Source organism: Anomalospiza imberbis, chromosome 16, assembly GCF_031753505.1.
Source record: "Anomalospiza imberbis isolate Cuckoo-Finch-1a 21T00152 chromosome 16, ASM3175350v1, whole genome shotgun sequence".
Taxonomy (NCBI): domain Eukaryota; kingdom Metazoa; phylum Chordata; class Aves; order Passeriformes; family Viduidae; genus Anomalospiza; species Anomalospiza imberbis.
In genome coordinates, this window is record NC_089696.1 from 9,658,850 (window position 1) to 9,672,328 (window position 13,479).

At 43.3% G+C, this 13,479-nt stretch overlaps 1 protein-coding gene and 1 long non-coding RNA gene across 2 annotated transcripts; one reads left to right on the forward strand and one right to left on the reverse strand.

The window, feature by feature from the left end:
• The first annotated feature begins 284 nt into the window (after positions 1-284).
• On the forward strand, positions 285-13,140 carry KDELR2 (KDEL endoplasmic reticulum protein retention receptor 2). Its single transcript, XM_068206969.1, has 5 exons — positions 285-491; positions 6,974-7,074; positions 9,449-9,607; positions 10,667-10,919; positions 11,912-13,140. Exons 1-5 carry the CDS (start codon positions 401-403, stop codon positions 11,944-11,946), a joined length of 639 nt encoding a protein of 212 aa, XP_068063070.1. The 5' UTR covers positions 285-400; the 3' UTR covers positions 11,947-13,140.
• On the reverse strand, positions 10,679-11,972 carry LOC137483671 (uncharacterized). The gene is made up of 2 exons (XR_011004588.1): positions 11,857-11,972; positions 10,679-11,547 (listed from the first exon to the last, which is right to left on the reverse strand). It is a non-coding gene; the product is annotated as an uncharacterized lncRNA (long non-coding RNA).
• Positions 13,141-13,479: the final 339 nt, after the last annotated feature.

A 13,479-nucleotide genomic window follows, 5' to 3' on the forward strand; every position in this document is an offset into this window, starting at 1 on the left:
AGTCTCTCCTAAGAGAGACACTCCGGAACCCTCATCACCTTTATGGCCTCCGCTGGACTCTCTCTAGTAGCTCATGTAGATTTTCACACTCTTGGCCTCCAAAAGATAATAAAATATACATATAACATACACCATATTCGCTATTGTATATATATGTATACAGATCAGCTCCTCGGCGGCCCAAGGGCTGAGTCTCGCAGCCGCTCCCCTCCGCTCGCCCGGGCCCGCGGCTGCCGTGGCGGCCCCGCCGTGAGGGCGGGGCGGGCGCTCCCCCCGCTTCCCGGCGTGCACCGGCGCGGGGCTGCCTGGCCACGTCCCCGGGCCACGTCGCTCGGTGCCCGCTGAGCTTGCGCCATCTTCGCTCCCCGGCTCCGGCTGCGCCGCCGCCTCTGCCGCCGCCATGAACATCTTCCGCCTCACCGGGGACCTGTCCCACCTGGCGGCCATCATCATCCTGCTGCTCAAGATCTGGAAGAGCCGCTCCTGCGCGGGTGCGTGCGGAGGCCGCGGGGCGGGACCGGCCGGGAGGCTCCGGGCCGCAGAGCCCCGCGGGAGCCGCGCCGGGGCCGGGGGCATACCCCGAACTCGCCGCGGGGTGCTGCGATCGCCCCCGAAGGGCCGCGCCCCGGGGAGAGCCCAGCGAGCCGGGGCGGCGGGGGTGGGTCCCGCCTGTCGCACTGGCCCGGGAGGGCCCTGGTGAAGCGGGGAAAGGCGGGGAGGGCATTGACCCCGCTGGGGCGCCCCCGAGAGCCCCCGGGGCGGGCGGGCAGAGCTCGCCCGGGCAGGCGAAAAGGGACGGTCGCTCCCGTTGGCGCAGGGGAGGGGGCTCTGCCCTCCTCCTGACCTCCCCGCGACTCGGCCCCCTCGAAATCCAGCGCTGGCGGAGCGGGTGAGCGGCCGGGAGAGGGGGAAGGAGGAGGCGCATCCCCGCTCCGGGGTGGGGGTGCGCCGGCGGGAGCTGCATTTCCCTGAAAGGTGTTGTGGTTGACATTATTTGTACTTTAATCCCTGTGCGCCGCCGCTCCCGCTGTGTCCGGGAGGGTCGCTCCTTCCTTACGTAACTGCCCGGCGGCAGGCGAATGAATGGGGAGGCCGGTTTGGAAGGCGGGGGGGAAAGCTATTCGTTCCCGCGGGGCGAGCAGCCGCCCTCTCTTCATCCCTCCGTTCCTCCATCCCTTCCCTCGCTTGCCCTGGCCGCGCCCGGCCCCTGGGCCTCCGGTGTACGCGGTTTGGTGCAGCGCCGGCCGCCGCTGACTCGCCGTTCGCAACCTCTGAACTTTCCCTGCTCTGCCCTTCCCTCCGCGGTGGCCTCACGCTCCCCCTGTCCTTCGCTTTTGTGCAGGAATTGAGCTGTGCTTCGTGCCGCTGTTAGGGCTGGTGGAGGGTTTGCTGTCGGCCGGGCCAGCCTGCAGTAGGAAGCTGTAGGAGGGAGATTCCCGGCGGGAGCCGCGGGCCTGTGTGACGTGGCAGCGGGAGCTGCGCCGGGTCCCGGCCGGCGAGCCCCGCTCCGCCGCCCCCCGCTGCCGCTTCCCCCCCGTTCGGAACGGGCGTGCTCCAGTTCCTTGTGCCGTGGTTCGCTTTCTCCCTTCGGCTGTACGGTGTGGTGGTTGCAGGGAATTGCAGGCAGTTCCCATAACTGCAGCGTAGCTGATTTCTTTCAGAAAACTGGGAGCTGTTGTCATTCAAAATGGGCATTTCCTTGCGGTGTGTGTTATGTGGATCGGTTTTGTTGTGCACGGGAGCTTGACTGTGAGCTTGACTTGGCCTGCTCTCCAGTGAGCTCTCCTGCTTTACTGAGGGCAATTGTTCTTGAAATCAGTTTGCCATGTTTTGACGATACTGTTCTAATACCGGGTTAGCACCATTGAACAGATGTGTCTGTAAAGTTTTCAGTTAAAAGCATGAAGAATTAGTTAAAGTTGTAACCTGAAATAACTGAGAATGGGGAAATGAAAGAGATTTACACTACAGGTAGGAGGAAGTACAGGTTCTGTATGTTGTCATGTCAAATCACCAGCTAATCACTTGGTAGCCCAAAAACAAAGAGTGAATGAATAGTTTTGTTTTTTAAAAAGTAAACTAATAGCTTTGGCTTTAAACAGACTTAAAAACTGTTCTTTACAAAAGTGGTCAAACAAGTGACTCCATGGCCCACATGCAGCAATAGTGCAGAACTATTGTTCCTGAGGTCGTGGAGAACAAGAGCACCTTCCTGATGAACTTACCTGGCTCAGGGTCTAGTGCATGACAGGAATCCTGCCTGGATCTGGCAGGAGAGGGCCTTGCCTCCTCCAGCTCTTGAGTAGAGCTTTGTCCTGTGCTTGAGAAATGCAGTTGAGAATACAAACAGCAGGAGGGTTAATGATCTAGAAACTGAATGTCATTTAATGTCTGAAGAAAGGAAATGTGAAATTCTATTGCAAGGCTGAAATTCAGAAAGGGTTTGAGCCAAGGGATTCTTAAGTGACCTTTGGATGTGAGGTTATTTACACAGTATAGTACAATATGACTTGGTCCCATCTTTCTGCTTAAAAAGTGGTCTGATGTTGCTTTCCTTAAGCCAGTTGTGATTGAGAATCTCTACTGCTCGGGCTTTATTCATAAGAAAGCAGCCTCACACCAATCTTTGGTGCAGCTTTCTCCAAGACAGAAGAGCAAACAGGCCTGTATCATATAGGTGATACAGCTCTCCCCTTTCCCAAATTAGCCAGCATCCCTGGACACAAACATACATGCATTAGCTCTTCCAGTAGAAAATATTTTCTTAATTCATTTTCCTGAGGGGGAAAAAAAAAAAGGCAAAAAAGCAGAGATGTGTTTGTCAGGGGGTGTTTCTTTGGTGTTCTGTCTGAATCCTCAGGAATAAATCCAGATTTGTGTTGCTGCTGTGAGATTGGTGTCTGAGGCCTAACAAGTTTGTCTAGAATGAGAAGAACGTGAATACCCCAAAGGACCACGAGCAAAGAATTTTATTTTTGGGGCTCTATTCGGTTCCTCCTAGTGGTTAATTGTTGTCAGTTGAGGTTTCTGTTGATTAAACTGTTGTAAATATACATTTGCATATGTTTGTAAAGTCATGCACGACAATAACCCCTAAGTAGTTACCAGTTAATGTTAAGCAGCTACAGAGAGCCACTTATTAGAGGGCTTTCTGCCATTTCTTTACATTGTATGGTTATTAGAACCACTTATAAATTAAATAAACTTATACCTCGTGGTTACTGGTGACTAAGGAAACGCAGGCAAACCAGCTGCTGCTTTAACCGTGCACTTTTGAAGCAGTAGAGATTTTGAAAAGAAATAAGGGCTTCTAAGTGCTGGCTGAACTGCAGGCTGTGATCCATGAAGAGCTGGCAAACCACATGGTGCCGACTCCTCTCCTGGTTGCATCTGTGTGTGTCTGAGGCCTTTGTTCCAGGAGAGCTGGAGGCCTGTAAAAGCAGCTGCAAATGGGGCAGACAGCCTGTGCACCTCTGCTGCTTTTTGGGGACTCATAGTCCCCATTTTCTTTAAGAAGTGACTCCTCTGATTGAAGAAGATAGGTAAGGCTAGGCTCATCTGCACTTTGAAGCAGTCTGTGTTTTCTGTGTTTGAAAAAGTTTTTTTTTTCCTTATTTAATCAATAGGTTGAAAAGATAACAAGGGGAAAGCAAATCAGATCTTGACTTCAGAATTTTAGACCTGGCAGGGAAACAATTTTTTGCATGTCTGGTTATTTGAGTTTCCAAATTTAGAATTTGGAAAAATGTTTGCCGCTCAAAATAACAGTTCAAAAATCATTAGGAAGAGCCATGGAGAATGTAGTAGGCAACTCCATTATCGACATCATGTCATAATTAGGAAATTCATGAGACTTGAGGAACCCTTTGCTTTCAAACATTGTCCTGTCCAGACTGTATTTTCTTGCCCATTTCAAGTCAAATTAGGTTTTTTGCAGTGCAAATTACTGCCTGAAAATTGATTCGCATTTCTCTGTGCCATTTATCAAGTGTTAAAGGTGACCTGTGGTTGCAGTGCTGTCCAATTATATGCTGTATACTCTAGAAAAGTAGTATAGATAGTAAATGTGTAGTACTTTTGCTAGGTAATGTAGCTGTATCTCAATTTTATGTGTCTATTGTGGACCAGATAGTATGCTAAGATGAAGACTTCTGACAGTACTTTGCCATAGGCTGCTGCTGATTTGTCTGTATTTTCACAAAAACTGCTGCTTTAGGTAGCTTTGAAATTTTTTCTCTCTCTTTGAAGGAAAGTATTCTCTTTCTCAATTGGAACATCTGTATTTAAAATTAGGTTGGGTTTTTAAATTGGAAGCACAGGAGTCTTAATGCTGGTACTTATTAGCAGAACCAAAGGAGTTGTGGTTCTGTGGGTGATGTGGACTTGGTACAAAACTGAACTACTTTATTTTTAAAATTCTGTGAAGTTTCCATGGCAAAGTATGGACTGACCTTCCTTAGAAGAATTTTTGTTTGTAGGTTTTATGGCTGTGATGTGCAGTTCGTAGTTGGTAAGTGCTGTACACACTCCACAGCTCAGTGCCTTTTGCTCCTGCCTGTTATTCCTTACCTGACTCACCACAGCAAAATGAAGTTGATACGAAAGTACTACAATTTCAGCTCTGCCCTCCTGCCTGGCTGTGAAAATCACCTGAATTAAAGTTTCATGCTATGGCTTTCAGCCAAGCTGGAGTGCAGAAGTTGAAGGAGTTTTTCCATGTGTGAAGATGGAACAAAACGGAGAGGTTTGGTTCTTCCAAATTTGACCCCAGAGCTTTGGAAGAAGAAATAAAAATATTTTTATTCAGTTCAAGAGGTAAGTAATGTTTGTGGGAGTAAAAGGAAAGGGAGAAGGATGAGAATAGCGTCGTTGTAGCTTCAGTGCATTGCTGTTGCCAGCTGAGCCAGGGTCAGTGTTGTGACACATACATTGATACATTTCCTCAAGTTTTAAAATGCGTCCAAGTCGTACAACTGTTGTGTTTACCTGTTCCCTCACCCTGTTTTTGTTTGTGGTTTAGATGTTTCTCCCATCCCTTCATGGGCCTTTGGTTTACAATTTAAATCTTGTCTAGTCTAGTCTACTTTACTTGAAAATTAGTTTTATCTTGAGTCTAGGGTGGGTTTCAGGATTTCACAACTATTCTAAAGATTCAAAAATCAGTGAGAGTATTGAAAGCCTTAATAAAAATTACAGCTTTGAGGCTAAGGAGGTAAGATTGGCAATGGTTTAGAAGAATTTGTCAAGTGTGTTGTATATATTTATGACAGTATATCCAGATCCAAATGTATAGCTGTTATCAATAATTAATGTCTCTTATATGCTGGTTGGTTTTTAGTTTTTTGGGTTTTTTTTTCCTGTTCCCAGTTATTTGCTAAAAGAAAATAGCATGCTAAATAATTTAGCCTAATTATATTCTGTACGCTGCTCTGTAATCTGTCCAGGTGGATTCTGACCTTAGGACAGCTTTGCTTGCTGGGAGGTTTCACTGGCAAGTTGTGATGCCAACAAGCACACCTGGGATGAGCCCAGAATGCTGCTTCAGCTGTCTGTGCAATGCTGGTGTAGTTAAAGAAATGTCAAATGTATTTTTTTTCCTAAACTTTGGGAGGTAGTTTGTTTGTGGTTTTTTATTTTATTTTATTTTCTTCTTTTGGGGTGGGGTGCCTTTTTTTTTTTTAATACTTGCAGCTTGTGTTTTACAGCTTTACAGCCTGCAGATTTTGAGATGGTTTATGTTCCCTGTACTGTATTTGGGCTGTTCTGTAGGTGGCACATCAGGATCACCTTGCAGACATTCCACATATGAAATTTGCAAACACACCCCTTTCTAATTGTTACTGTTTCAGCCATTCTTGTACTTCATAGGTTAAATTCCTTCATCTGGAGCAGTTTATTCCATGTTCCTTAAGCTGGAATGAAAAAGGACTTCAATAGCCATAGCAGATTGCCTTCTCCTAATTGCTTTATGGTGCTGTTAATAAAAGCCTTTCTAGAAATATCTCTGTATAAAGGGACAAGGTTTTTCAGCCTCTCCTACGGAGTATTTTCCCCTCTTGTTTTTTGAAGAAGACTTGCATGCTTAGCTGAACAGATGCAATTATTTTCGCCCTGGATGACTGAAAACAAGAATAATTGGAGTAACAAGATAGAGGCACAGAGTAGGTTGTTTTGTCCCCCTGCTGTGACACACCACCACATCAGTATTATGGAGCGATGCTTCACCTCAGCTTTCGGAAGCTTTTAGTGACTGACTGTGCAAAGCTTTTATGCTTCTAAGTGTGCTCTAGTGCCTGAAGTTAAGTACAAACATTTTGACACTGGGGCTTTGACCTAGAATCGAAAGTTGCTTTGAAGATGCAGTGTAGATGTCTGACATTGTATCTCATTTCTCTTCCTTTTTAAAATTTTTAGTACATAATAACGTGGGTTTGATTGTTTGATGTTTTTCTCACCATGTGGCCAAATGAGTCTGTGACTTGAATTGTCTTATGTTTTAAAATCTATATATTCCTCTAAAATCCTGTTATTGGTGCCATCATACCTTCTGCTTGTCACTGGGTCTGTTCTGTCTATTGCCCTTGTACCTTTCCAGCTGTTCAGCATCTAAAGATTGTACTGAGGCATGTGACAGCTCTCTGAGAACTGAAAGCTAATGCAGCCTTGCCCAGTGATAGGACAGAACAGATAGCTTGCAGGTGATACTTTTGGAGATGACACTACCTGCTGTGAGTAACTTCTAAACCTTGTGTAGTGCCAGCACCTCTTCCAGCACAGGGTAACTTGTGTTCACACTACTGAGCTTTATGGGCTTAGAATTCCGTTTGTACAGCTTGGGAACTTGGATTTTGTCCTGATTTTGTGATCAACTTGCTTAAAAATAAAGGATATGTCCTTTCTCATCCCGGCCATCAAATGTTTCAAAGCACCTCATCACTTTCTGAATGATTAATTATTTCCTTTATCACTTTAGGTATTTCTGGGAAAAGCCAGCTTCTGTTTGCACTGGTCTTCACTACCCGTTACCTGGACCTCTTCACTTCATTCATTTCATTGTATAACACATCTATGAAGGTAGAGTATGCTGAAGAGTTAGAAAAGCTAGTGAGGTTGCATGCAGAGTGCATAATTCCATTAATAAAAGCCATTTTTAATGGCCTAAAGCACCAAAGCTCTAGATGGGCTTTGGATAAAGAATGTGGAAGATGGAGTCAAAATCCTACTTTTTTTTTCTGCACTCTACATGCAATTTTTAAAAACTGTTTATATTAGGACTGTGGCATTTAGAACAAATGGCATTTTGGTTATTGAAAATGCAAGCTTTTGGAAGAACGGTTCAAATAAGCTGTATTTCTCATTTGAGACATTAAAGCTCAAGTAAATCTCCTTTTATTCACTACAAGGTAAATTAGTATTCAGAATGCACTGCCAGAATTGCAACTGTCTGGTCAGAGGCTGATCAAAAGTTGACATGAGTAGTAAGCTTTAAGGAATGTAGCTTCTGTGAGTTGTACCCCTGTCACTTGCCCACTGAATGTCATTGAGCCTGAATTTGAGTTTTTTACTTACTCATTCCTGCAATTTCTGCTGCTGAGTACAAGAAAATAAAGCAGTGGTCTGGGAGAGGGCAGTATGTTTATGTTTTTTTAATCCAATTCCTTTATTTTTGGATTTTCTTGATGCTTCTCAACTTTAATTTAGAGGGTAATATAACTTTGCCAAGAGGAAAGACTAAAATAATCAATAATGCAAAATGTATGGATGAATTGTGGAAATAATACTGTAAAATAAAATTTTGTGTCTTAAACTCACACTTGCTTTCCAACAAGTGAAATGTGTATGCTTAAGTTTTAATATTAACAGTACAGAAGAAGAGCTGTGGATTATATAAAATATTCTTGAAACAGAAGCTTTTTCCATATGTAATTTCTGATTGGAAGGTACCATTAGGTGCCCTAAAGGTGAAGGTAGGGGTTTTTTTTGCATTTATTTACTTATTGGTTGTGATTCAGGGCCATGAGCACATCTTTGTTCTGCAGCCCTCCTAATCAGAAAAGGCAGGAGTATGGAAATACTAACTTTCAAAATGGCAGCTTCTATTAATGCTTAGAAAGACTGATGGATATAATTGTCTTTTCAGCCCATTATGGTAGTGTCAAGATGAAGGTGCTTGGGTGTCCCACCACAGTTTTGTGTTATATGTATTTATATGTAGGAGGATATAATGTTACACACTTGTTGAGAACTTGAGAGAACTTTAGTTGAGAAGTCAAGAGTTGAGTTTCTTGAGATGAAGACGTTTGTAATGTAAGAAATTTGGAATTCATGCTCTCTTAGTGTCTTCTATGATCATACCTGCTGTGATTTGTTTACACCCATAGTAAAGGTTCCCTGTATCCTGTCCTGTGGTTCTTTATCTCCACTCAGCTGGGGTGCTTGTGTACCAGAGCCTTTGGGTTCTGAGCTCCTTAATACAGTATTTGTAGGATTTTGTCTGTGAGCAGAGCATTTAGTGATTAATAGCATCTGCAAGCAGTGGGATTTTTAATCTGTTACTTCTCTGTTGCAAAGAACCCTTTTTTAATGTGATAGATGCTTTGGAACATTTAATCTTTGTGCTGAAAGTGGCAGAATCTAAAATATTTGTCTAGTCTGCTGTACTGTGTTGACTCCAGGACAATGAGCTCTGTCCTGATGATGGCAGATTGACCTTTACAAAGTCTTTGATTCTCTCTAGTTCTGTTTTCTCACCTGTAAAATGAAGTTTTTTGCTTATTCCACAGGGAATAGCTATAAAGTCTGCTGTGCCATAACCATTCAAAATAGTTAGGCATCAGCTCAAATTGAATTCTGGTTCATTTCTTCTTTCAATCTTGCAGGTCTTGTGGCCTCTTGTAAAAAACAGAGTCCAGTTGCCACTCTTCAGATTTTATAGATGTTTAAAGGTCCAAAGCAAATCAGCTAACTTGTGATATACTAAAAGGTTGTCTGAATGGGACTTATTGAATATTTTTTAATTGCCACATGAGCCACACCATTCTGGGCTTTTTGAATGTAGAAAGGCCCCTTCCATTATTGTGTGTATGCACCTGCACATTTTTAACCTAAATGTTTGGGGCCAGTGCTTCCCCTGCAGTTGCAGAACATGTATTCCTTCTCCAGTCACTTCCTTAGTTCTGGAAAGGGTCTTCACCTTTGGGCAGTCACTTCAGCCATGGGCATGTGATGCCTTTAAAGCAGCAAAACCAGTAGGGCCCAGAATCGCTCATTTTGAATTATTACTCTGCTGACAAAAGTTAAGCACCAACAACAGCCTGCAAAACCACATAAACAATGCAAAGAAGCAAAAAAGACCACACTTACTCCTCTTAGTACTTATTCAGGGAGTGTGGTTTAATCCTGGAACCTCTGTGGATTGGTTTGGGGTTGTTTCTTTCCTTGCCCTCAGCTTATCTACATCGCTTGCTCGTACGCCACCGTGTACCTGATCTACATGAAGTTCAAGGCCACCTATGATGGAAACCATGACACCTTCCGAGTGGAGTTCCTGATAGTTCCTGTTGGTGGGCTCTCTTTTCTCGTCAATCATGACTTCTCTCCACTGGAGGTGAGTTGGTTGTAGGCAGGAGATTATATTTTTTTTTTTTTGCTAAAATATTTAGAATGTGAGGATGAGCATTTTTCGCCTGACAAGTGAATGGTTGAAGGGTGTCTGTGTTTAGTAGGTTCAGGCTAATCCTTTCCTCAATGAATCTGTGTGGTGCAGATGTCTGTGCAAATTTAAGGCACCTCAGGAGACTAGCATTTTTATCAGCATAGATTATTTTATTAAGCAGAAGACTGTGTTTTTCCCAGTACACGCTGATGGCTGTATTAATTCAGAATTCCTTTTGTTCTGTTTGTTAAAGAAATCCCCAGTTTTTGAATAGTTGGTGCCACCTGGTGAAAACAAAAGGAATTATGCTACTACTTAAATTTTATAGAATTGCAAATGGTCTAGACTATAAAAAAGAATTGGATTCTATTTTAAATGCAGCTATGTGTTTAATAGCAGAAAAATTATATTAAAAATGTAATTACAGAGAGTTCAAACAGGTATTTTTCCTACAAAATAGAGAGTAACTTTAAATGCTTGTTTTACGTGGATTGAGCTGTATTTTTGTATTGGGGTTAAATGAATTTATTACAGAGTAAGGGAATTTGAATTGCAACACTTTAAAGCATATTTTAAATTTTGTTCTTTGTTAACTGATTCTTCAAACAAATAGATAGAAAATGGAAGAACATTAAGCAGGGGAATGGACTTCATCTTCCCTGCAGCTTTCTCAGCGTGGACTCTGTAAGCTGCATTTCATGGTAATGTGAGCTGTTTGCACACACGTTCCCTCACAAGCAAACCTGTGTGTGCCAGCTCGGCAGAGAGCTGGTTTGGAGAGTCTGCTGTCTGCCAGGAGAGTTCCCTCCTCCCATCCTCTGGTTGATTATAAAGCTTTCACTTAGTTTTTCCTGTACCAGGGAAACTTTGCCAAAATACTGGACCTGTACGAATAGGTATTCATCCATCCATAACATTGTTAGAGAGGGAAAAGCCAAGCCAAGTCAAATGTTTTCTGTCCTGCTGTTATCAGTGAGACAGTCGGATATACCTGTCCTTTTTCCCTTTCAGATACTGTGGACCTTCTCCATCTATCTTGAATCGGTTGCTATTCTCCCTCAACTTTTTATGATCAGCAAAACCGGGGAAGCAGAGACCATCACTACTCACTATCTTTTCTTCCTGGGTCTGTACCGTGCCTTGTACTTAGTCAACTGGATTTGGCGCTACTACTTTGAGGGATTTTTTGACCTCATAGCTGTTGTTGCTGGTGTGGTCCAGACCGTTCTGTACTGTGACTTCTTCTATTTGTATGTTACAAAAGGTAAGTAATACAGTAACTTCCAGCTTCAGGTTGTGAAACGTAGCAGTTAACAGGTTCATAGGGGTCTGCTGCATCAGCATTACGAGCTCGCTAATTCTGTGTGCAAATTAGTTCTGAAATACCCTTAATTTATTGAGTACACTTTCTGGTAGTTGGGGCATTTCTGAGCATTTTTTTGGGGGTATGGGTAGAATATAAATATATAAATGGTCTGATGAACTTTTGGAAAAACTTAAGTATGGCTAAATATATATTGCTGTTGCCTTCTATGGATAAGCATGATCCTCCTGCTTCCCCTGACCATGTACACTGTTACGTGCAGATCCTGTGTTTACAGACACCTTTCTCAGTGGTTTCAATACTGTAAGAGTTGAAAGTTTCCATCATGTAACCAGAAAGCTGTGTTATTTTAGTTGTAATTCTTAAGAGGCTGTGGTGAGGGACTAGTATGTCCTATGAGGTTGAAAAGTGGGAACTCCAGGGTGCCACAAGAGGGCAAGGTTAGAATTGTTAATTCCAGTTTTACCAGTATGTATTTAAGAGGGAGAGGCAGCCTAGGAGGATTGTGCAGTGGACCCATTTGGTGTGGAAGATTTTGGTCCCTGTGACATTTTAAGAGTGTGTGCTTCTCCTGCATTGACGCAATCCCCTCTGACTGCCCCCCTGAACTGTTATGCTAGCTCAGTCTTGGGGGACGGCCGAGGAGCAGAGCTTCAGAAGCCAGGAGAGACAGGCTCAGTTTCCATGTGTTTATTTTCTGGGGAGAAGGAGGGAAAAGAGACCGAACAACGGCAGAGTGGGTTTTTATCTTGGTTCTGGGGGGTTGGGGTCATCTGGCCTCTGGCCAGTAGGTTTCCTCGAGGGTTTACGGGTCATTCTAACATTCCTGTCTGTGGGGTCTGCTGCGGGGTGATACCATTCCTTAAAGAACTGCAACACTGCATCACAACTTTGTTTTGCTGACTGTTTTTTTTTCCCACTTCTCCTTGCAGTTCTCAAGGGAAAGAAGCTCAGTTTGCCAGCGTAAGTGCCAAAACATCACCAGCATCTGTCCTGTTGGATGCTTGGACAGAACAATCCTTATCACAAGCAAAGGTGAAGATGCTTGAGACAGAAAGTCAGAAACACAGCTCTTTATAGTGCAGGTAGTCATCAGCGGCTCTGTAAGAACGGAGGAAAAACAACCAGCAGATTTCTGTTTGATGCATCTTGCCTTTATCTTTTTTATTACTATGTATAAAGATTTTTTACATAAAGAAACTTATACTGTATTAATAAATTCAGTGTATGGTTTCAATTGGAATAGTTCCAAAAGTGAGATTTTTGTGAGATTGTTTATGACCAGGAACAAGTGCAAACGTTTTTTTTTTTTTTTTTTAATTTTCAAGATTTTCTTTGAAATGACTGATTTTTTTTTTCTTTTTTTTTTCAGTGCACAAATATGTGCATCCTTGATGGATGGTAGTCATCTGTTCTTTCCCTTTGATTCAGTTTTCATTCCACTATATTTATTTTTTTTTTTCCAAAAGGCGAATATATGTCAACTCTAAATCTGAAACCACCAATGTTTGATGTGATGTGCTGGTGCCCAGTCTTTGTGCCATCTGCTGACATGGAGTTCCTTATTCAAAATACATGCTGGTGCTAGAAGGGGAACAGTCACATTTTGAAGTTGTTCCCCTTCTAAAACAGACTGATGGCAAGAGGGCAGTGAGGAAATCACTTGAGGCCACAAGGACGGGCTCTTTCTGTTCTGCCATGGTGTCTGGGAAGGTAACCCCAGCAATGAAAGCACTTGGCAGCCCAGGTCGTGAGGGGTAAGAGATGTGATCGTATGGATTAGTGGGAAATGTTTGTGACTGTGGTGTTTGTTCAGGAAGAGAAGGTTAAATACCTTGGATGTCCAGCCCTGCTCCACCATTACAGCTGTAGGAAAGGGAGACTTGTAAGTTGTTGATTACAGAAATCTGTGGGTGATTATTTTAAACAATATCTACATTTTCTTATTAATGAATGCTTTATAAGCAACTTCCATGTTCAGCTTCAAGTGGTTTTCGATGTCACCTTTGGACAATTAATATTTTTTTTATAAACTTTTCAGAATCAGCAGCACCAGTTACCATTCTTCATCCTTTAAATGATTCCCTTTTTTTACTGAGCTGTTGCATGATTTATCCTGTGTTACCATCCTCAATAAACACTTTATGAAATGGTGAAAACATTTCGGGGTTTTTTCATTTTTTCCTTCTTGAACGTGAAAGTTTTCTCTGTTTGCCTGGGACTGGATGAAAAGTTGTTTTGAGGACGAGTTGCCTAATGTCATTGCTGTATTGAAATAAAAAGTTTTTAAGGCTTTGAGGGGCATTATCACCGCTGGAAGCAAAGCTGGCTGGGTTCTGGCTTGTTCGGTAGGAGCTCCGGTTTTCAGCCTGGTGCAGAGGAGGGGTTCGGTGCTGGCAGTGTTTGTTTTGTCTGCAGTGTCATTTGCGTCATTCTCCACAGTGAGTGCCGGCTCTCGCTGCTGAGCCCAGCTGAGCCGTGTTCCCGCCTCCCCTGCTCC